General features: G+C 43.1%; 1 protein-coding gene across 9 annotated transcripts in view; it reads right to left on the bottom strand.

Moving 5' to 3' along the window:
* Positions 1–919: 919 nt before the first annotated feature.
* LOC129846866 (leucine-rich repeat neuronal protein 1-like) overlaps positions 920–24,003 on the bottom strand; it is a 38,801-nt gene continuing 15,717 nt past the window's right edge. For 2 of the 9 annotated variants that reach the window (XM_055914675.1, XM_055914690.1), the window contains 4 exons: positions 8,559–8,799; positions 7,657–7,793; positions 7,272–7,339; positions 920–7,157 (listed from right to left, as the gene is read on the bottom strand). In XM_055914675.1, the coding sequence (XP_055770650.1) occupies positions 1,682–3,820 (2,139 nt within the window). In that variant the 5' untranslated portion in view covers positions 3,821–7,157; positions 7,272–7,339; positions 7,657–7,793; positions 8,559–8,799 and the 3' untranslated portion in view covers positions 920–1,681. Of the gene's footprint in view, positions 7,158–7,271; positions 7,340–7,656; positions 7,794–8,558; positions 8,800–10,306; positions 16,605–24,003 lie in introns of those variants that run through there. The other 7 variants (XM_055914705.1, XM_055914711.1, XM_055914657.1 and 4 more) reach the window with 6 other exon arrangements.

Genomic DNA, 24,003 nt, shown 5'->3' with positions numbered 1-24,003 from the left:
GAAGTCTATTTGATACGGTGTATGAAAGATATTATCAAGAGCTGCACTGGTCTCTCATTTAGATCAGAGCAGTGTTGGCTATTCTTCTTGCACCGTCAAGTAATGACCCCTCGCTTAACACATTGTCTCCTCATCTACTGCTTGTATGAAACTCACAGAGCAATAATACACCTATAAACAGACAGAAGGGGATTGATGGTGAGCCACTAGTGCATAGTACACAGGACACAGGCCTACATCAACAACCCACCACATCTACAACCTCCTGCTACCCTCAATCTGATCCTATCCATCTTCAGACCCTTCCTCACCTCCCCCTCACATCCTCTCTACAGGTAAACTACTATTCTCTCTGAGATCTCCCCTGGCATATTAATAGCTGTTTCTCTCTGCATGTTCATAATGTGGGCGTTGTGAGAGGAGTGATTTAGTCAGACCAGGAGGGAACAGTAGTGGAGTGAAGGTGGCATGTTGTATGATATTAGCCCAGTTCCTTCACTAGTGAAACACTGATTGATGATGTGTAATGGGGTAATATAATGGAATAACATGTTTATTCTCTCTCACTCTGATATAGTGTGCACACATGCACTCACTCACGCACACACACGTAGAGCAGACTGAGAGGGGGGTTAAGCTGAGAGGGGGGTTAAGCTGACAGTGCTCTCTGTACGGCTGATTAGACTCACGGGAGTGGGCTCTGCTGCACAGTGTGAGTCTGAGCCGTGAGCTCCATGCTAAGATACTGCTAATATTCTGCTGAAGCACATTGGAGGTGAAGTGGAACCGTGTCCTCACGGAAAAATAACCAGAGCCAAGTGATCAGAGGTCAAACAGAGGTATAGTAACAGGTCATGGGCTGCACAATATAATTTCTACTGAGAAATTACTATAACAGTTGAAATAAATATGCAACAACTGATTAAGAGACATTTATATAAAACAAACAACAATGTTATTTATTTAAACTTCTTCCTCATATACAACATTTTGCATGTTAAAATCACAACAAAAGTTAGTGGTCAGCAACAGATTTGAGCAAATAAGAAATAAATAATTCAGAGTAAATAAAAAAGCTTCTACTGTACCTAGTTATGTTATCAAACATTCACATTTCTAGCTTTACAGCACATTTATCAGCAAACTAATTCCAAAAAAGAGTTTAAAATGATAGTTGATACAACATTACCGTACAATCGCTAGAGTTATTCAGTAGACAGTATACGAAGTCTAATCCCCTTAGTCAGCTTTTAATTGAAGTCCATACAAACTCCTTTACAATTCAGTGCACAACAGATCACCTGTTTTACAAAAAGAGAGAATGAGCAGTGCAATCCCTAACAACATTGCCAGAGGAACCTTTACCTCGACTAATAGTACCTGCTGCTGCATCAACAAGACAAAAATCTGTCCTTCAAAAACGCATCACAGAAATAAAATGCAGCAACTAAGACAACCCGGAAGCTAGACACAGCTGCCATCTTGGACTAGTCCAAACGATAACAGAGAAAAAGAGAGAGTCAAACAAAGGCGATACGCTATACTAATAAAAATCCTGTCCTTTATCACTCTGCCATGTGTTAGCAAAGCTGAAAAATACAAAAAAAAATGTTTTATGACTTTTATACGACTTTTGCACCAAAATGGCAAAAGTGTCTGTGTGTGCTGGTGCAGGCCCGCTTCACCACATGTAGTAGCTGCGTGTGGTGTCCACGGGGGAGGGCTTGCTCTCTGTACCGCCCTCCTTGTCCTTCTCACTGTCTGCCTCCCATAGGTTGATGAGGGGCGGGTAGAGCTCATTGAGGGGGATGGAGGAGGTCTTCTGCATGTACTTCTTCAGGGAGTGGTGGTAGTTCTTCTTCTTCCAGCGCCGGGCCACGTACACCCCCACAGTAGCCAGGCTGAGGAAGGCCAGCATGGTGGCCATGACGGCTAGCAGGGCGGCGCTAGGTCTCTGGTCCAACACGTCCAGGGTGAAGGTGACGCTGCGCGTGGTCACGTTGACGCACGACTTGTGGGTCTGCAGGTGAATGTTGGACACAGTGAGGCACACCTCGTACTCGGTGGCCGGCTGCAGGTGGGTCAGGTTGTACTCGTGCACGTCGACGGGCACGCGTGCAGTGTAGGTGATGTGGGGGTTGTCAATCTTCATGGTGGCTGATGCCCACTTGAGGTTGGAGGTCATGACGTTGGAGTTGATCTTCCAGGAGACCAGAATGGAGTGGGACTCGGTCTGCTTGACGTAGATCTTCATCACCTCGGCGCTGTCCACCAGGGTACCATTGACCCGGATGGTGGTGACGCGTGTGTCGGCGCCCTCTGTGTTCTGGGCTACGCAGGTGTAGCGACCTGAGTCCTCCACCTGGACGTGGGACAGTCGCAGGGTGCCCTCACTGCTCAGGTGGTAACGCTCCGACACCGTGTCCACCGTTATCTTGCTCCCCATAGGAGACACCCAGTATATCTCTGGCTCAGGCTCAGCCATAGCCCTGCAGTCCAGGCTGACACTCATGCCCAGCTCAAGGCTCAGGTGGCTGGGGAAGGTGTCGTGGGAGATGAAGGGCAGGCACTGCTCTGGGGAGTCCTGCAGCTTCACCTCTCTGACTCGCTGGCCCCGGAGCTCGGGCGGCGAGGTACACAGCATAGCCAGGGGCTCCATGAAGCGCACACTGGTCCTGTTGGAGCTCATCCACTGGATGACACAGTCGCAGCGCAGTGGGTTGCTGTGCAGGCTGATCTCGCGGAGGTTGGGCAGCGCCTCCACGGTGTGCTGGTAGACAGAGTTGAGGGCATTGTTGTTTAGCATCAGGCTCTCCAGGGAGGACACGTCCCTGAAGGCCGTCCGGTGCACGTAGGACAGCTTGGGGTTGTTAGTGGCCTCCAGCTTGGTCAGCTCAGGCAGGTTGTCCAGGGCGTAACGGTCGATGGATACCAGGTCAGCCATGTTGTTGATACCAAGCTCCTTCAGACGCAGCATGTTCCTGAAGTCTCCCTCATGGATCGTGTGCACTGGGTTCTTGTTCAGGTCCAGGAACTTCAGGTTGGGCACTTTCTGCAGGGCCAGCTGGGGCACCCGGACCAGCTTGTTGTCGTAGAAGGATAGGCTCTCCAGGTTATCCAGGCCCACCAGAGCATTCCCAGGAATGTCAGTGAGGTCCATGCAGGCCAGGACCAGGCTCCTCAGGCTCCCCAGGGGCTTGAAGTTCATGTCCAGGATGCCAATGAGAGGGTTCTCTCCGATCATCAGGATCTCCAGGTTGGGCGTTGCCTCGAACCAGCGGTTGTCGATAACCCGGAGCCTGTTGGAGTTGAGGTGGAGGCGCAGCAGGCTATGCAGACCGGAGAACGCCCCAGGGGCGATGGTGCTGATCTGGTTGTGGTTGATGTAGAGCTCCTGTAGGTTGCTGAGGTCCTGCAGGCAGTGGCCAGGAAGCTGGCTAATCTGGTTCTCCTCCAGGTGAAGGGTGGTAAGCTGGTTCATGTTGGCCAGGCCCACAGCCTCCATTGTGCTGAAGTTGTTCTGGGACATGTCCAGCTCCGTCAGGTTGAACAGGGCTTCTAGCTCCCCGCTGGTGTGGGCGATGGAGTTGCTCTGGAGCAGCAGCACCTGGGTGTCAGAAGACAGGTTGGAGGGGATGTGTGTCAGCCGCAGGTCGTTGCAGTCCACCGTGGCCGCCTCCCTGTAGGTGGACTGGGGGGTGAACCAGGGGCGCACCTCACACACACACAGCCGCGGGCACTCCCCGCCCCGCACCAGGGGCAAAAGCAGCCCCACACACAGCCATCCCAGCGGGGGCCAGAGGAGGGGGCTTGGAGCCATGTTGTCTGCTCTCTCTGTCTGGTCACACTGAACTTAGAGGAGAGGCAGGGTTCCTGAGGACAGCCTGGAGGATAGGTGTGGGGTCATGGGCATCAGTGTCCTCCCTTTTCAGGCTTGTAGTGTTTTTTTTCTAGAGCTGCGGTCCATCCACAGTTAGTGTGAGAGTGCGAGCAGTCCGCGATGATTGCGAGTGTGTGTGCGTTTCTATTCAGAAGGGGGCCAGGGGATGTTCAGGGTTGTCCTCTTACTCACTCACGTATTTTTCTCTCTTCTCACAATTCAGCTGAATAAGTCTGCAACACACAGAAACCAGGAGAGGTATTAGAAGTCTGCAACAATGGTGAATGCATTACATTGTTCCATTATCATCCCAGAAACAGATGGTGATTTAGATAAAGAATAGATATAGAGAGGGAGAGGGAGACTGCGAGATAGAGGGGGGCGGTGAGGGATTGAGAGTTCCCGGTGAGAGATACAAGCCATAAAACATATCAGACAGTGAGTTGCATTTAATTTAACACAGCTGATATTGACAAGGCTTCCCAGCTAGCACATAACATTCTTAGAACCTCTTACATCTTGGTGAGAGCGCGGTTGTTCTATGGTTATTTTGCATACAATCTTCCCACAACTTTCTGGGAATGGTACAAGATAGTTGCTTGGCTTTGGAACATCCTTAGCCCATTTAGGTACTTTTCAAAAAACTTTATTTTCTTGGAATTTCATTACTTTAACAGAACGTTTCTTAAAAGTTCAAACATGGTTACATTTAAAATAAATGTAGGTTATGTTCCAGGAACGTTCGCCAACTGGTTTGCCATTGGGAATGTTCTCAAAAAAAAACATTAAGAAACAATAATCTTCTGTGGGAATTGTATTATTTCAGCATAAAGTTTCCTCATGGTTCTATTTAAAGTCATGTTCTCAAATTTGACGTTAAGAAAATATTCCATAAAAACCACAAGAAAACTTCAGTTAAGTTCAGAGAATGTTCTAAGAATGTTATTTAAAAACATATACCATTCTCAGCATCAACAAAACTCTTTCTATTATCTTTTTAAAGATGCACTATGCAAAAATTGCTCCACCATTTCCTGGTTGCTAAAATTCTAATAGTTCTCCTAATTTCAGTTTATGTGACAAAACCAGCAAGTATAGTGTAGAGAATCCTTGTACCATCTAAACCACTGTGAAATATATTTTTCATAACCAAAAATGTAGCATTTTCAGCTGTTTGAAGCTGGTGTACAAAACCGAAAGAAAAAGATGCAAAAATTAAACATAAGCACGGCAAGCATATAAATAACGCACATAGAACAGATTAGACTGTTAAAACAGTCATCACTAGCCGGCCTCCGCCCAGTACTCTGAAGCTTACACGGAACCCAAACCGGCTGCGCACGTGCGTCTCTTGCATACATTTATTTTGTCCCCCTACACCAAATGCGATCACGACACGCAGGTTCAAATATCAAAACAAACTCTGAACCAATTACATTAATTTGGGAACAGGTCGAAAAGCATTAAACATGTATGGCAATTTAGCTAGTTAGCTTGCACATTCACATACAGTTCATAAATACACTCATAAATGGCCAGTTAATTAGATACATCCATCTAGTACTGGGTCGGACACCCCTTTGCTTCCAGAAAAGCCTGAATTATTCGGGGCTTGGAAATGTTGCTCAATTGGTATCAAGGAACCCAACGTGTGCCAGGAACACCTTCCCCACACCATTACACCACCGCCACCAGCCTGTACCGTTGACACCAGGCAGGATGGGGCCATGGACTCTTAAGCCAAATCCTGACACTGCCTGCAGCATTACGAAACAGGAACCGGAATTCGTCGGACCAGGCTTTGTTTTTCCACTCCTTAATTGTCCAGAGTTGGCGATCACGTGCCCACCGGATCTACTTCTTGTTTTTAGCTGATAGAAGAGGAACCCGTTGTGTTCGTCTGCTATAATAACCCATCCTTTACAAGGACCGACGAGTTGTGCATTGCGAGATGCCGTTCTGCATACCACTGTTATACAGAGCCGTTATTTGCCTGTTTGCGGCCCGTCTGTTAGCTTGCATGATTTTTGCCATTCTCCTTCGACCTCTCATCAACTAAATGTTTTCACCCACAGGACTACCACTGACTGGATGTTTTTTGTTTGTCAAACCATTTTCGGTAAACCCTACACCCTATTGTGCGTGAAAAGCCACGGAGGCCGGCCATTTCTGAGGTACTGGAACCAGCGTGCCTGGCAGGCACCGACGATCATGCCACGCTCAAAGTCGCTTAGGTCACTTGTTTTGCCCATTCTAACATTCAATTGAACAGTAACTGAATGCCTTGATGCCTCTCTGCCTGCTTTATATAGCAAACCACAGCCACGTGACTCACTGTCTGTAGGAGTGAACCATTTTCGTGAACTGGGTGGTGTACCTAATAAACTGTCCACTGAATGTATATTTATATTCCGAACTCTGGTCTGGAAGGTAATTTCCTGAAATTCTATCCATTTTGCCATGGGGTGTTGTACTGGGTATTTAAAGGATAACTGCACCTGCTGATTTGGCCTCATTTCTTGGATTGCTTCTCAAGAAATGCTGGCGGCCATGACAGAAGCCAAATGTGAGTTGTCTTGTGGGTGTGGTTTGATGTCTGTGTTTCTTGGGGGTGTGTCCTTGCCATCACCAAGACACACCTATCTGTCAGACCTTTCCGGCAGCTGTTTCCCTCCACTCAATCATAACAAACAAACCTCCTGCAGGTTGAGTTCAATAACTACAGGCAGAGATGTACGGTGAGATGACGGAGGAAGCTTTGAATAGGTCAGTAGCCTACAGAGTAATATGAAAAGAATGCAATGGCTGAATTTATGTAGATATTCTAAACTAAGTGTTTTGCTAACTTTCAAATGTAGCAACAGGTCCGTGTTGAATAAACAACCACTTACATCATACCATAGAAGCAATGTTCTGCTAATATAACAATGCACACCTTTCCTTGTCATGCCCAGCCGATACAGAGCCAATCAACATGTTGTCTGGTGGTAATGGGGCAAACATGTCAGAGTGGTCATACCTTTCAATGTTGTGTTCCGTATAAAACAGGAGTTTCCTGATCCTGGTGCAGAATACACAGGGTTTCTCCCTCCCCATATTGACTGATAACATTCAATAATTAAAAAAGACAATACAAGTACATGTTGTGACAAGTTAAACATTTATGCCGAGTGCCAGGTCTCTCGCCATTCAGAGCCATCAGTATCAAGCCCGTCTGTCAGCGTGGACTTCATCAAATCATCTTGCAAGTCTCCACATGCTGGCTCCATATGTGTTTCTGTGAACACATACACATAGTCACTGTTATAATACCAATGGCAGTTAGGAGAGGTAATATCTGACATACAAACAGGTCATATGTTGAAGTTTGAACAGGTCAGATAAAACCTACCCAATTATGTTCCTCCCCATCAAACCACCAAGACTGTCATCTGCAAAAACATTTACAGTCCTCTCCATCTGTAGAAATAGGGTTAATCATTGACACATGGAATGAAAAGTGTGTTACAAATACTGGACATTTCTGCTGTAATGTATTATTAGTAATCACTTTCAGTCACACATTGTGGATGTGTTGAGCACCAGGTCTCTCTCCATTCAGAGACGTCAGTATCAAGCCTGTCATTTGGGCAGGACTCTAGTGCTGGCTCCATAGATGCATCTGAACACATACACAGTACAGTCCCTGTTCTACTACCAATGGCAGTTAGCATAGGTGATATCTGACAAACAAAAATATACTATGTTGAAGTTTGAACAGGTCAGACTAAACCTACCTAATTCTGGTCTCCCCATCGACGACCATTGGTGAGCAGGTAAGAGGTGAGGCTGGAGGTGAGGTCTTTGCCAGAGCCCCAATGATGGTCGTCAGGCATGGGAGAGTAGATCATCAGCTCCTGGCCCCTCAAAGATACTGGTCAGTCACACACACACAGAACATTGATGACATTATCAATGGTGGTTATGAATCACCTGGTGGAACCAACCTGATTGCTGCATTCACCTTTCTATTTCACTTCAATATCATAACATGTGAATTCAAATAGAATGCTGAACACACCGATCAGGCTGGTTCCACCAGGCTAGGTTATGCTCTGGACACTACATGCATTTAAGAAGTAGAAAATAAGCAACAAATAATATCAGTTTATATCAATTAGGTTTCATAATTTGGTTATAAAATGTATAAAAGTAATGTAGTTGTCACGATCGTCTTCTTTAGAGAATGTGGACCAAGGCGCAGCGTGTGCAAAATACATCTTCTCTTTATTTTGAAGATGAACACGAAACGAAACACTTATACAAAACAACCGTGAAGCTACAAACGAAAGTGCACACACAAGCTACTTACGTTCAACATAGACAATTCCCCACAAACAGCTAAAGCCTATGGTTGCCTTAAATATGGCTCCCAATCAGAGACAACAATAACCAGCTGTCTCTAATTGAGACCCAATTCAGGCAACCATAGACTTTCCTAGATACCTACACTCAACCATAGACACAGCTAGACTTCTATACTAAACTTAAACCCAACTACTCTAATAAACCCCCTAAACTTTACAACCACCCTAGACACTACAAAAACACATACATTCCCCATGTCACACCCTGACCTAACTAAAATAATTAAGAAAACAAAGACTACTAAGGCCAGGGCGTGACAGAAGTGGGCTACCTTCTGTATTTGTACAAATGATGAGCTGGGGAAAGCCGTTGCCGCTGACAGGTGAAGGTTGCTGGCCGGATACTTGCCAACATGTGACTGACTGTTCCATTCATAGTGATGCTCACAGCAAGGGCATGTCTGCATGATGCTGATGAGGGCTCTCTTGCTGGTCTTCTCTATGATGCATGTTCGGCTGCAAACTGGACAACTGCAGCAGGCCGTCTTATGAGGTGGTGTTGACTGGGAGGGCCTGTGACAGGGTGATATAATAGACAGTCAAGTGGTAAATTGCATTTTGTTCTAAAGAAAGGACCAAGCTTTTTGCTAATGCACTTCACAACAAAAACGACTACCAGTTGTATCTGCTTGGCTGGGGAATTAGCCTACTGTACTGAACAAACATATAAACACAACATGCAACAATTTCAAAGATTTTACTGAGTTACAGTTCATTTAAGGAAATCAGTCAATTTAAATAAATAAATTAGGCCCTAATCTATGGATTTCACATGACTGGGAATATAGATATGCATCTGTTGGTCACAGATACCTTAAAAAAAAGTAGGGGGGGTGGATCAGAAAACCAGTCAGTATCTGGTGTGATCACCATTTGCCTAATGCAACGTGACACATCTCCTTCGTATAGAGTTGATCAGGCTGTAAATTGTGGCCTGTGGAATGTTGTCACACTCCTCTTTAATGGCTGTACGAAGTTGCTGGATATTGACGAGAACTGGAACACGCTGTTGTACACGTCAATCCAGAACATCCCAAACACACTCAATGAGTGACATGTTTGGTAAATATGCAGGCCATGGAAGAACTGGGACATTTTCAGCTTCTAGGAATGGTGTACAGATCCTTGCGACATGGGGCTGTGCATTATCATGCTGAAACATGAGGTGATGGTGGTGGATGACTGGAACGACAATGGGCTTTGGGATCTCGTCACGGTATCTCTGTGCATTCAAATTGCCATCGATAAAATGCAATTGTGTTCATTGTTCGTAGCTTATGCCTGCCCATACCATAACCCCCCCACCACCATGGGGCACTCTGTTCACAACGCTGACATCAGAAAACCGCTCGTCCACACGATGCCATACACGTGGTCTGCCATCTGCCCGGTACAGTTGAAACCGAGATTAATCCGTGAAGAGCACACTTCTCCAGCGTGCCAGTGACCATAGAAGATGAGCATTGGCCCACTGAAGTCAAACCCACAGTTTCATCAGCTGTCTGAGTGGCTGGTCTCAGACGATCCCGCAGCTGAAGAAGCCGGATGTGGAGGTCCTGGGCTGGGGTGGTTATACGTGAGCTGCGGTTATTAGGCTGGTTGGACGCACTGCCAAATTCTCTAAAACAACGTTGGAGGCGTATGGTAGAGAAATTAACATTCAGTTCTCCGGCAACAGCTCTGGTGGGCATTCCTGCTGTCGGCATGCAGTGGCACTGTGGCATTGTGTTGTGTGACAAAACTGCACATTTTAGAGTGGCCTTTTATTGTCCCCAGCATAAGGTGCACCTGTGTTCTTAACATGCTGTTTAATCTGCTTCTTGATATGCCTGTCAGGGATGTAAACAAGTTTATGCATAAATTTGAGAGAAATAAGCTTTTTGTGCATATGGAACATTTCTGGGAACTTTTATTTCAGCTCATGAAACAACACTTTACATGTTGCGTTCATATTTTTTGTTCAGTGTAGTTTATCAAGCCGGGTATTTTTTATTACAACTTTCCATGTAACACACATTACCTGTTGTTGTTGATGAAGCCGTCTGTGTCGTCAGGGAAGTAACTCGGGTCACTATTTGAGGCCTCATGATGGCGTGTCCAGGCGGAATTTTAACGTCTGTTCTCAGGAGGTTTAAAAACTTTCCGTTTTACCGGTCAGGAACTATATGGCTTCATTCCCACACCATAGGAAAAAACATAAGTTTCCACAACTTCCAAGGAACCTAATGTGCTAGCTGGGTTTTAACCTAAATAACAGCATGAATAACAAATTCATATCTGCTAAATAGGCTACTGACAGCGCAACATTTCTGTGAAACTGAGAGTAATATATTTAGTTTGCTGCTGACAAAGTGAAAATAAACAGTCACACCGGTATGTTAGAATACATTTATGAGCAAGTCAAATACATGCACACCAGGTTTTGTGCAGACCTGGTTTCAAATACTATTTGAAATCATTTTGAATATTTTAGCTGTGTTTGATTGACCTTGCCTGTTTCAATGGAAACAATAGACAAGTCCCAAAAGTAAAAATCCCACCCAAACAGCAAATGTTTAAAATATTTGAAAGATTTCAAATAGTATTTGAGCCCAGGTCTGGTTCTATGTTTGGACTGAAATACCTGACATTCTGTATAGTTTCTCAGCAGAGGGTTAGACTGGAGATATCACCCAGCCTACACAGCACCAGCCTGCAGACTTCTTGGGGACTAATTTGATATGCCTAACAGGGTAGAATACATCTCTGAAATTATTATTGTTGCTGTGCTATTGTGCAGAGGTTAGTTTCTGTCTTTTAATGAGCTTTTACTCCGCCAAAAACAGGTGAAAAAAGCAAACACTTAGTTTTCAAGTTAATCAGTCAGAATGTCAATCAACCTGACTGCTCTGGCCTGTTGGTGGCAGGTTACCTCTGATGAACAAAAGCTAGAAAAAATGAAAGTGAGTCAGAGATTTCAGTAAAGTAATTAATCATATCGGTGTCCTCCTAATTCTCCTCCTTTTTATATCAAATAAGGAGCATACTACATACATGAACTGTGACATGTACTAGTCCTGCTGTTCTAACAGCTGGGTGAGTGAAGGGTGAAAGAACACGAGTATGTTATAAATCATACTACACATCCAACAATAAGCCTATAAAATCTGAGTTCACATTGTATTGAATTTGTATTGAATACACATTGTGTGCATATGGCTCACTATATTTGTGTACAGAAGACCTGTCTTGTTGTTCAGAAAATGTAAAAGATTATGGTCCAGAATTGTAATGCATATCAATGTATCCAGTGCCTTCAGAAAGTATTCACACCCCTTGACTTTTTACACATTTGTTGTGTTACAGCCTGAATGTAAAATTGATTACATGTAGATTTTTTTATCACTCGCCTACACACAATATCCCATAATGTCAAAGTGTAACTATGTTTTTCGAAATTTGTACAAATTAATAAAAAATGAAAGGCTGGAATGTCTTGAGTCAATAAGTATTTAGGCAAGCCTAAATATGTTCAGGAGTAAAAATGTGCTTAGCAAGTAACATAATAAGTTGCATGGACTATTTTTTAACATGATATTTGAAGGACTCTCACATCGCTGTACCCCACACATACAATTATCTGTAAGGTCCCTTTGCCGAGCAGTGAATTTCAAACACAGATTCAACCACAAAGACCAGTAAGGTTTTCCAATGCCTCGCAAAGATGGGCACCTATTGGTAGATGGGCAAAAAAAGCAGACATTGAATATCCCTTTGTGCATGGGGAAGTTATTAATTACACTTTGAATGGTGTATCAATACACCCAGTCACTACAAAGATACAGGCATCCTTCCTAACTCAGTTGTTGGAGAGGAAGAAATCACTCAGGGATTTCACCATGAGGCCAATGGTGACTTTAAAACAGTTTCAGAGTTTGATGGCTGTGATAGGAGTAACTACAACAACATTGTAGTTATGCCACAATACTAACCTAGTAGACCGAGTAAAAAGAAGGAAGCCTGTACAGAATACAAATACTCCAAAACATGCATCCTGTTAGCAACAAGTCACTAAAGTAACACTGCAAAACATGTGGCAATGCAATTCACTTTTTGTCCTGAATACAAAGTGTTATGTTTGGGGCAAATCCAAGACATCACATTATTAAGTACCACTCTCCATATTTTCAAGCATAGTGGTGGCTGCATCACGTTATGGGTATGCTTGTAATCGTTAAGGACTGGGGAGTTTTTCAGGATAAAAAATAAATGGAAAGGAGCTAAGTACAGGCAAAATCCTGCTTTCCACCAGACACTAGGAGATGAATTCAACTTTCAGCAGAACAATAACCTAAAACACAAGGCCAAATCTATACTGGAGTTGCTTACCAAGAAGATACTGCATGTTCCTGAGTGGCTGAGTTACAGTTTTGACTTAAATCTCATAGAAAATCTATGGCTGTCACGACTTCCACCGAAGGTGGCTCCTCTCCCTGTTCGGGCGGTGCTTGGCGGTCGTCGTCGCAGGCCTACTAGCTGCCACTGATCCATTTTCCCTTTTCGTTTGTGTCTGTCTATTTTTGTTATCACCTGTGTCTGATTAGTTAATTTTGGTGGTTTATTAACCTCCACTGCCTGCTAGTCTTTGTGTGGGATTATTTTGCTGTGTTAGCTCTGTTAGGGGTGCGTGTTTGCGCCACAGGTTTTTTTCCCCCTCACAGTCATTGTACCGTTGGTACTGTATTAGGAGTAGAGGTTTCTCCTCTGTGTGTTTCGTGATTTTCCCCACCTGTTGTTGTCGGGTTGGGACTTATAATAAACGACTGTGCCAACTGGAATTCCTTGCTCTCCTGCTCCTGACTCCTGCACATACCTCTTCTTAGGAGGCACCTAACAATGGCAAGACCTGTAAATGGTTGTCTAGCAATGATGGACAACCAATTTGACAGAGCTTAAACAATTTTGAAAACATTATGGCAAATGTTGCACATTCCAGGTGTGGAAAGCTCTTAGAGACTTACCCAGAAAGACTCACAGCTGTAATTGCTGCCAAATGTGATTCTACAAAGTATTGACTCAGGGGTGTGGGGATATTTCTGTATTGTAATTTTTTTTTTAATTGCTCAAATGTTTTGTTTTTATTTTGTCATTATTAGGTATTGTGTGTAGGTGGTTGAGAAAAAAAAATCGGATTAATCCATTTTGAATTCAAGTTGTAACATAACAAGATGTGCAATAAGTCAAGGGGTATAAATACTTTCTGAAGGCACTGAATGTATATTAGTAGATTAGAGAGTGGTAGCCTAAATGTATGATGCATATTTGATATGTATATTTGTTCCTATCAGAGGTGTATTGTGGATATGAACTCGGCCACTCTGATGAACAGTATTCTGTGTCTGTCTCTTCAGAGATTACCTGCATGTTACTCTCTCCCAGGGGAATATCTGCCTATGCTACCGGGCCGGCACAGTGACAGAGGAAGATCCTTTTGGTGTGGCAGCAGCAGCCAGTGCTCGTTGATCTGACTGTGGGCACATTACTTACACAACCAGGGCGGGCTAGAGAGAGGAAAAATGCTTGGCTCGACGTCGTTTTAAAGGGAGACTCAATTTTCGAGACATGTCTCTGGAAAGCACCGGGAACACAGGTAGGTAGAAATCAATTAGAGGCCTGGAACCTCTAGGCTGTGACTTTGCCAGCACCGGGCTGGGCCCAGGGTGGTGGGATGGATGTGGGTGGATGGGCAGGGCTGAGGCCAGCGTGTTGGTACTGGCAGGGCTGGTTTGACAGGTCTAGCCCCAGAGGACAGGGAGCATTCAGGAGCCCTTCACCGCCACCGTGCTAGCGCCTCACATCTATTTCAGATGAGCCACTGGCACTGCTGCGGCCTCCCCTTTCCCCAACACATTTATGAGGCCTAATTATGGAAATGAAACACAGCAGTTTATTCTTCCTCTCCATTTAAACAGTCAATATGGGATCGTAAGGCCTGTCAAGGGGGAAATATGTTTTTCCTATATCAGTTTGGTGCTGTCAGTGATAAGGGTATTTCCACTGTAGTGGTGAAATCCTCTGTGCTGCTGTGAGATTAGTGTTCTCAGCAGGTGACAGGTCAATGTATGTATGATGGGGATGAACTACCATGTACAGTATGATCTGCACATGATCTATGACTATGCCTCTTCTCTGTCTGCCCTGCCTGGGGATATTCAAATCAGTGACAGTGGAAAATAACACTGCATTATCATAAACAGATATGACAGTGATGAGCACAGAGCAGGCCCTAGTAACGCCTATCCATTTGAGCATATCAGAATTTTTCTCACAAATGAAACCAAATCTGTCAGGACCCGGTGCGAGAAACAGTCACTAATAATCGTCAGAACCCAGAAGATGAGGCAGACACAGCAGTACTAGAGATGGTGGTTTAATTAAAGAACAAAATCTTCAGGCAAAGAATCTAAATCCACAATGTCCAAACATAAAGCCAAGAAGCACAAAATGGATATCCTCCAAAATACAAAGAAACTCCAAAGTGGTAAAAACAGCAGGGAAAAACAAACCTCAAAAGACTACTCAAAAAAAATACACAAGAACTAAACCAGAGAACCTCTGGAAAATCCAATAAGAGAATCATATGTTCAGAACCAGGCTGGGGCTGGGTGCTAACATACAAACACTGAGCAAGGAACTGAGGAACACACAGGGTTTAAATACTAACAAGGGAACGACACACAGGTGCAAACAATAATTAGAGCAAGGAAAAACAAAAGGTACAAAAAAGGTGCAATGGGGACATCTAGTGACCAAAACCTGAACAGTCCTGGCCAAAACCTGACACAAATCCATCTCTATCCAGGCTAATTTATTTTCAATACTGGGGGAAAAGGATGATTAAATCCCAGCCTTTTAGGCAAGGTGAAACACTTTGTATCTGTTCAGGCAGGATTCAAGTGGGTGTGCGTGTGTGAAGATATTACAGCTGAGGACGGCAATATATCTCTTCAACCTGGAGGAATAATCAGTCTTCCATAACTCTCCTGGTCCTGTGTTCTCTGGGTCCTGCAGCCCCTACACTGAGAATAAACCCCAGTGTTCCTCAGCCTCCAGTCTAAGTCAGATACTCATAAAATAACACATTAATCCTCAAAAACACACTCCGCACAGCCTGAAATGGTGTGTCTGTGTGTTTACACATCAAAACCCTGTCTCTGAGTTTCAATATTAACATAGAACAGGTTTTGTTTGATTTCTCTCTTTTCTTTCATGTGTGATTTCTCATCTACATTCAGCGCAAATCTGGCAGAAACACAGAGCACAAGGATGTGTGACTGACAGGAACTCACAGCTTTGATTCAGCATATTGCAGGTGAGGTATTTATAAATATAACAGAATGTCAGTCCCATTGTTTCATGTCTGCATATTTTAACAATGATCACAACATGGAATCTACATATCCATAACCAAACGCCTGATCAAAGGCCTATCTGCCAGTACAAATTCTCAATTCGTTTTTCTAGTCAGTGTGGGAGAAACAAGGTTCAGTACTGTATACTGGATACAATATATGATGTGAAGTCCATTAGAGTATCCATTATCTGGTGAGTATCCTATTTTTATGGCTGTTACCGTGAGAAAACTCCCATACCTCTTAGATACTGTTCCAATAGCCATGATGATCCATATCATCATTCAAGTAAAATGCCCCGGGCATACAGAGAGCCATCTCAGTGATTCATTTACTGTGACTGAACTGAAACATCGGGGCTTTATATCCAGGCTCAGGGCCTGGGAATGGACAATATATAGATCTGAAAGTCATCTCTCCCCCTCTATCCATCCATCAACCTATCTAACCATCTATTCATCTACCTATCTACCTACCCATCTATCTATCTATGCACCTTCAGTTGAAGTCCGAAGTTTACATACACTTAGGCTGGAGTCATTAAAAAACTCGTTTTTTAACCACTCCACAAATTTTTTGTTAACAAACTATAGTTTTGGCAAGTTGGTTAGGACATCTACTTTGTGCATGACACAAGTCATTTTTCAAACAATTGCTTACAGACAGATTATTATACTGTATCACAATTCCAGTGGGTCAGAAGTTTAAATACACTAAGTTGACTGTGCCTTTAAACAGCTTGGAAAATTCCAGACAATTATGTCATGGCTTTAGAAGCTTCTGATAGGCTAATTGACATCATTTGAGTCAATTGGAGGTGTACCTGTGGATGTATTTCAAGGCCTACCTTCAAATTCAATGCCTCTTTGCTTGACATCATAGGAAAATCAAAAGAAATCAGCCAAGACCTCAGAATTTTTTTTGTAGACCTCCACAAGTCTGGTTCATCCTTGGGAGCAATTTCCAAATGCCTGAAGGTACCGCGTTCATCTGTACCAACAATAGTACGCAAGTATAAACACCATGGGACCACGTAGCTGTCATACTGCTCAGGAAGGAGACACGTTCTGTCTCCTAGAGATGAACGTACTTTGGTGCGAAGAGTGCAAATCAATCCCAGAACAAGCAAAGGACTTTGTGAAGATGCTGGAGGAAACAGCTACAAAAGTATCTATATCCACAGTAAAATGAGTCCTATATCGACACTGCTCCAAAATTGCCATAAAAAAGCCAGACTACGGTTTGCAACTGCATATTGGGGACAAAGATTGTACTTTTTGGAGAAATGTCCTCTCGTCTGATGAAACAAAAATAGAACCGTTTGGCTATAATGACCATCGTTATGTTTGGAGTAAAAAGGGGGAGGCTTGCAAGCCGAAGAACACCATCCCAACCGTGAAGCACGGGGGTGGCAGCATCATGTTGTGGGGGTGCTTTGCTGCAGGAGGGACTAGTGCACTTCACAAAATAGATGGCATCATGAGGGAGGAAAATTATGTGGATATATTGAAGCAACATCTCAAGACATCAGTCAGGAAGTTAAAGCTTGGTCACAAATGGGTCTACCAAATGGACAATGACCCCAAGCATACTTCCAAAGTTGTGGGAAAATGGCTTAAGGACAACAAAATCAGGGTATTGGAGTGGCGATCAGAAAGCCCTGACCTCAATCGTATAGAAAATTTGTGGGCAGAACTGAAAAAGCGTGTGCAAGCAAGGAGACCTACAAACCTGACTCAGTTACACCAGCTCTGTCAGGAGGAATGGGCCAAAAGTCACCCAACATATTGTGGGAAGCTTGTGGAAGGCTACCTAAAACGTTTGACCCAAGTTAAAGAATTTAAAGGCAATGCTACCAAATAGTAATTGAGTGTATGTTAACTTCTGGCCCATTGGGAATGTGATGAAAGAAATAAAAGCTGACATAAATCATTCTCTACTATTGTTCTGACATTTCACATTCTTAAAATAAAGTGGAGATCCTAACTGACCTAAAACAGGGAAATTTTACTCGGATTAAATGTCAGGAATTGTGAAAAACTGAGTTTAAATGTATTTGGCTAAGGTGTATGTAAACTTCCGACTTCAACTGTATCTATCGATCTGTCTATACACTGCATCTTTTATATCCGGCCATCTATCAGGCAATCTACTTTTTTGTCTCTCTTTTTTTGTCTCTCTCTCCCCTCATCTCTCTTCCTCGCTCCTTCCCTCTCTCTTCGCTTAAATTGGAGGAGACAGGCGAGGTAATCGCTGTTTTCACGCTGAGGCCATAAAACTCAGACACCTGGCACCAGGCTCCTGGATGGCTGGCAGCTCTGTGGGGGGGATGTATCCGGTCTGACAGAACGCTACCACAGTGTGTGTGTTCATGCGTGTGCGTGTGTGGGGGGGGGGATTGATAATGACAGGTCACCTCTAGGGCTGTTTCGGTGACCGTTTTGCCGCCACACCGGCAGTCATAAGTCATGACCGCAGTCAAATTCCATGTGACCGTTTAGTCACGGTCACTGGTAACTGGGCTTCTCCAAGCTCTGATGCTGCTGATGGTCATTCGTAGCCTACCAAACTTGCTTACTGCCTGGTACTCAGCACTCTATTGTCCCTCTAATCACTCTGGTATCAATGCAAATGTTTTCGAAAATCTAATCAAACACTTCATGAGAGCCCGTGAGCTCATGTTGTGCCATATTTCTATTTACATTTTTTTGGCTTACTTTTGTTGTTGTTACTTTTACCCCTTTTTCATGATATCCAATTGGTAGCTACAGTCTTGTCTCATCGCTGCAACTCCCATACGGACTTGGGAGAGGCGAAGGTCGAGAGCCGTGCGTCCTCCGAAACACAACCCAACCAAGCCACACTGCTTCTTGACACAATGCCCACTTAACCCGGAAGCCAGCCGCACCAATACGTCAGAGGAAACACCATGCACCTAGCAAACCGTGTCAGCGTGTACTGCGCCCTATTTCTATAGTCTATGCAATTGCTTGAGAAAACAGAGTTTTGATGGCCTCTATTAAAAAAGAAGGATCCAATCAGCTTTCTATAGGCTAGGCCTACTATATTTATTTATCAACTTTCTTAACATGAATCACATTGCTTTGCCTTACAACAGGAGACTGGCCTACCTGGCTGGCATGAAAATGAACAATGGGAAAAGTATCCTCCATTCACAATTTAGGTGCATAGATGACATGTATGTTTTTTACCCATGCCCCTGTTACCGAGACAGGTGACTGATAATGTTCCATTCTAAATCAAAACTAATTTCACACATATATTACTTAGCATATGTAAAGACAACAGTAAATTAAGAATAGTCTGATGGGTGCCAATATTAGCCTATCAGTTGTGACTGATGTATTATCACTTGTGAATGACACCCAGCATGTGCAGTAAGACAAGAAACAGTGCATTACTTTTTTTGCAATTTTTTCAGATCAGTCACACTGTAAAGGTTGTCGTAGTCGTTCTCCTCCTCAGACGAGGAGGAGCATGGATCGGACCAAGATGCGGAGTAGGAGGTATTCATGATTTTAATGGCAAACCAACAAACACTACAAATTAACAAAAACAACAAACGTGACTAACCTGCAACAGTCCTGTGTGGCCCAAACGCTAACACAGGAAACAAACACCCACAAAACACCAGTGAAACCCTGGCTGCCTTAGTATGACTCTCAATCAGAGACAAACGATACACACCTGTCTCTAATTGAGAATCATACCAGGCCGAACACAAAACCCCACATAGAAATAGAAAACATAGACTGCCCACCCAACACTCACGCCCTGACCAATAAAGACATATAAAACAAGAGAAAACAGGTCAGGAACGTGACACACACACCTCATGTAGCTTAGTCCATAGGCCAATATGTTTTGATAAGGTTTGTATCACAACTAAAGTGGCCAAAGAACTTCTTAAAATTAAGCACATTAATCCGCTTTACAACCGTTGTAGAGCCTAACTGGCAATCATAGGCGGCGCGTGAGTTTCAAGTTTGGGGAAGATCATTTTCACCATAAAAATGCACCTTTATAATAAAGCATTACATTTATAATCGCATTTGCGGTCACTTTTGAGAAGTGTTTTCCCGATAATTGATTGCATTTGGGAACGTTCACGCTTACAGCCTACTGTTGTGTGCACATTGCTGCATGTATAATGTGAACAAATAGCCTAATAGTTTATCAACATTTTAAGCTAAACGTTCTGATCTGTTGCATCAGCCTCATTGCTTTTAAAAGTTGTTTTGATGCGAGTGGTTGTATTCATTTGGAATATATACAGTTGAAGTCGGAAGTTTACATACACCTTAGCCAAACTCAGTTTCACAATTCCTGACATTTAATCCTAGTAAAAATTCCCTGTCTTAGGTCAGTTAGGAAAACCACTTTATTTTAAGAATGTGAAATATCAGAATAATAGTAGAGAAAATGATTTATTTCAGCTTTTATTTCTTTCATCACATTCCCAGTGGGTAAGAATTTTACATACACTCAATTAGCATTTGGTATCATTGCCTTTAAATTGTTTAACTTCTTGCGACTATAGGGGGTGCTGTTTCCCATTAGCATAATTTGCTCTACAGATTAAACTGCCTAGTACTCAATTCTTGCTCGTACAATATGCATATTATTATTATTATTGGATAGAAAACACTCTCTAGTTTCTATAGCCGTTTGAATTATGTCTCTGAGTGGAACAGAACTCCTTCTACAGCACTGTTCACGACAGGGAGTCAGATTTCAGACATCTTGGCCCCTGATCCCAGGTCGGTTTAAAGGTCCGTGTAAATGCTATGGAGAAACAGACACTTCTTACGTCTTCCCCTGGATGTCAGTACGTGATGACGCTTTGAATGGAGTCGATTGCGCAATCATGGCCTCTATAAATCACCAAATACCGGAAGTAACTTCCTTTGGCTGCCTGCGCCTGACGCACGAAGGACGTCGGACTCGCCTTCTTCCAACCTGTTGTTTAGCCAGTAATATTTCTCCGGTCATGTTTTTACTCGTTATAGGTGTTAACAACATCATAAGGTAGTTAATTTGAACCGTTTTATAGCAATTTATATCCGTTTAGTGCGATTTTGAGGCATTGCTTTGTTGTGCACTTTGAAGCGCCGGGCACGTTTCGGGGTCCCGGTCGAACGTTAGTGGGCATTTCGACAGACAAGAGGACATCTTTCGACCAAAAGAAGATTAGACCCAAGAAAGGATACATTGCCCAAGATTCTGATGGAAGATCACTTCATAGTAAGAAATATTTAAGATGATAAATCGTTAAATATTATATATATATAATCGAAAAATGTGAAACGCTTATGCCGCCATTTTGTTAGGTGTAGCTTCGCTTGGCGCAACCTGTATTGAAAAGTAAGGATAATTTAAAAAATGTAATTCAGCGATTGTATTAAGAATTAAATTGTCTATCAATCGCTGTCCACCCTGTATTTTTTAGTCAAGTTTATGAGTATTTATGTATAAGACTAGATCACTGTCTAATATGGCGCACAACATTTTCTGACCAGCTGGGCAACTTTTCTCATTGTCTAACCATGATTTTGGTGGCTAAATATGCACATTTTCGAACAAACTCTATATGTATGTTGTAATATGATGTTACAGGAGTGTCATCTGAAGAATTCTGAGAAGGTTAGTGAAAAATATTAATACATTTTGGCGATGATTACGTTATCGCTCTCTTTGGCTAGAATCAATGCTCTGGTAACGTTTGCACATGTGGTATGCTAATATAACGATTTATTGTGTTTTCGCTGTAAGACACTTAGAAAATCTGAAATATTGTCTGGATTCACAGGATCTGTGTCTTTCAATTAGTGTACGCTGTGTATTTTTACGAAATGTTTTATGATTAGTAATTAGGTAATACACGTTGCTCTGTATTTTTTCTAGTCGAGTTGTGATTGTGGGTGCAATTGTAAACTATGATTTATACCTGAAATATGCACATTTTTCTAACAAAACCTATCCTATACCATAAATATGTTATCAGACTGTCATCTGATGAGGTTTTTTCTTGGTTAGTGGCTATCAATATCTTTATTTGGTCGAATTGGTGATAGCTACTGGTGTTGAGAAAAAATGGTGGACAAAGAAAAATGGTGTCTTTTGCTACCGTGGTTAGCTAATAGATTTACATATTTTGTCTTCCCTGTAAAACATTTAAAAAATCTGAAATGGTGGCTTTATTCACAAGATCTGTATCTTTCATTAGGTGTCTTGGACTTGTGATTTAATGATATTTAGATGCTACTATTTAATTGTGACGCTATGCTAGCGATGCTACTCAGTGTGGGGGGTGGGTGGGGGGGGGGGGGTGGGGAGTGCTCCCGGACCCGGGGTAGAGACCCGTGAAAGGTTAACTTGTGTCAAATGTTTCGGGTAGCCTTCCACAAGCTTCCCACAATATGTTGGGTGAATTTTGTCCCATTCCTCCTGACAGAGCTGGTGTAACTGAGTCAGGTTTGTAGGCCTCATTTGCTCGCACACGCTTTTTCAGTTCTGCCCACAAATTCTCTATGGGATTGAGGTCAGGGCTTTGTGATGGCCACTCCAATACCTTGACTTTGTTGTCCTTAAGCCATTTTGCCACAACTTTGGATGCTTGGGGTCATTGTCCATTTGGAAGACCCATTTGCGACCAAGCTTTAACTTCCTGACTGATGTCTTGAGATTTTGCTTCAATGTATCTACGTAATTTTCCTCCCTTATGATGCCATCTATTTTGCGAAGCACCCCCACAACAGGATGCTGCCAGCCCTGTTCTTCACGGTTGGGATGGTGGTCTTCGGGCTTGCAAGCCTCCCCCTTTTTCCTCCAAACATAACGATGGTCATTATAGCCAAACAGTTATCTTTTTGTTTCATCAGACGAGAGGACATTTCTCCAAAAAGTACAATCTTTGTCCCCATGTGCAGTTGCAAACCGTAGTCTGGCTTTTCTATGGAGGTTTTCGAGCAGTGACTTCTTCCTTGCTGAGTGGCCTTTCAGGTTGTGTCGATATAGGACTCGTTTTACTATGGATATAGAGATTTCTGTACCTGTTTCCTCCAGCATCTTCACAAGGTCCTTTGCTGTTGTTCTGGGATTGATTTGCACTTTTCGCACCAAAGTACGTTCATCTCTAGGAGACAAAACGCATCTCTTTCCTGAGCGGTATGACGGCTGCGTGGTCCCATGGTGTTTGTACTTGCGTTCTATTGTTTGTACAGATGAACGTGGTACCTTCAGGCATTTGGAAATTGCTCCCAAGGATGAACCAGACTTGTGGAGGTCTACAATTTTTTTTACGAGGTCTTGGCTGATTTCTTTTGATTTTCCCATAATGTCAAGCAAAGAGGCACTGAGTTTGAAGGTAGGCCTTGAAATACATCCACAGGTACACATCCAACTGACTCAAATGATGTCAATTAGCCTATCAGAAGCTTCTAAAGACATGACATAATTTTTTGGAATTTTCCAAGCTGTTTAAAGGCACAATCAACTTAGTGTATGTAAACGTCTGACCCACAGGAATTGTGATACAGTGAATTATATGTGGAATAATCTGTCTGTAAACAATTGTTGGAAAAATGACTTGTGTCATGCACAAAGTAAATGTCCTAACCAACATGCCAAAACTATAGTTTGTTAACAAGAAATTTGTGGAGTGGTTGAAAAACGAGTTTTAATGACTCCAACCTAAGTGTATGTAATCTTCCGACTTCAACTGTAGCATCCCACAAGTGTCCCAGAGAATGTTTGGAATATTTATTTATTGCACAGAAGGACAAGTTGACCAATAGAATAGGTAATTTTTTCTAGTATGGGGGATAGTAGATTGACATAGGCTAGTGCTTTTGCTGTTCGTTAGGCCTACTCATCTTGTTGGCGGACGAAAAGTTGGCAAAATGTGGAACATTCTTCTAACATCTTCAATTTTGCAATGTGAGTGAGTGTGCTTCGGAGCACAGCAGCCGGGGATAGAAGGGAATTATAATTATTATATTCAGCCCAAGGACACAACGGCCACTTTGGCTGCAAAAGGAATGGATTTTTTAGGGGGCACTACGGCCACACAAGGGGGATGATGCCGGTAAATTCGAGGCCTGGTGAGTATATTATCAAGTGCCTGTCAAATTGTGAATGAGAGACTGATGAAGTGTGTGCAGCCTGCACAAGAAACAAAATCAGAGCTCATGCCTTTCATGCATAATTAGAGTCGCATCATGCAGCCTTAGAATGAATTAAAAATGAAAAACATATAGCCCAACTTGTGTCACAACTAAAGTTGAATAAATAGCTCTAAATCAAG

Source organism: Salvelinus fontinalis, chromosome 3 (assembly GCF_029448725.1).
Source record: "Salvelinus fontinalis isolate EN_2023a chromosome 3, ASM2944872v1, whole genome shotgun sequence".
In the NCBI taxonomy this organism is placed as follows: domain Eukaryota; kingdom Metazoa; phylum Chordata; class Actinopteri; order Salmoniformes; family Salmonidae; genus Salvelinus; species Salvelinus fontinalis.
The sequence above is the reverse complement of the archived record's forward strand: the minus strand, read 5'-3'. Positions and strand labels throughout refer to the sequence as shown.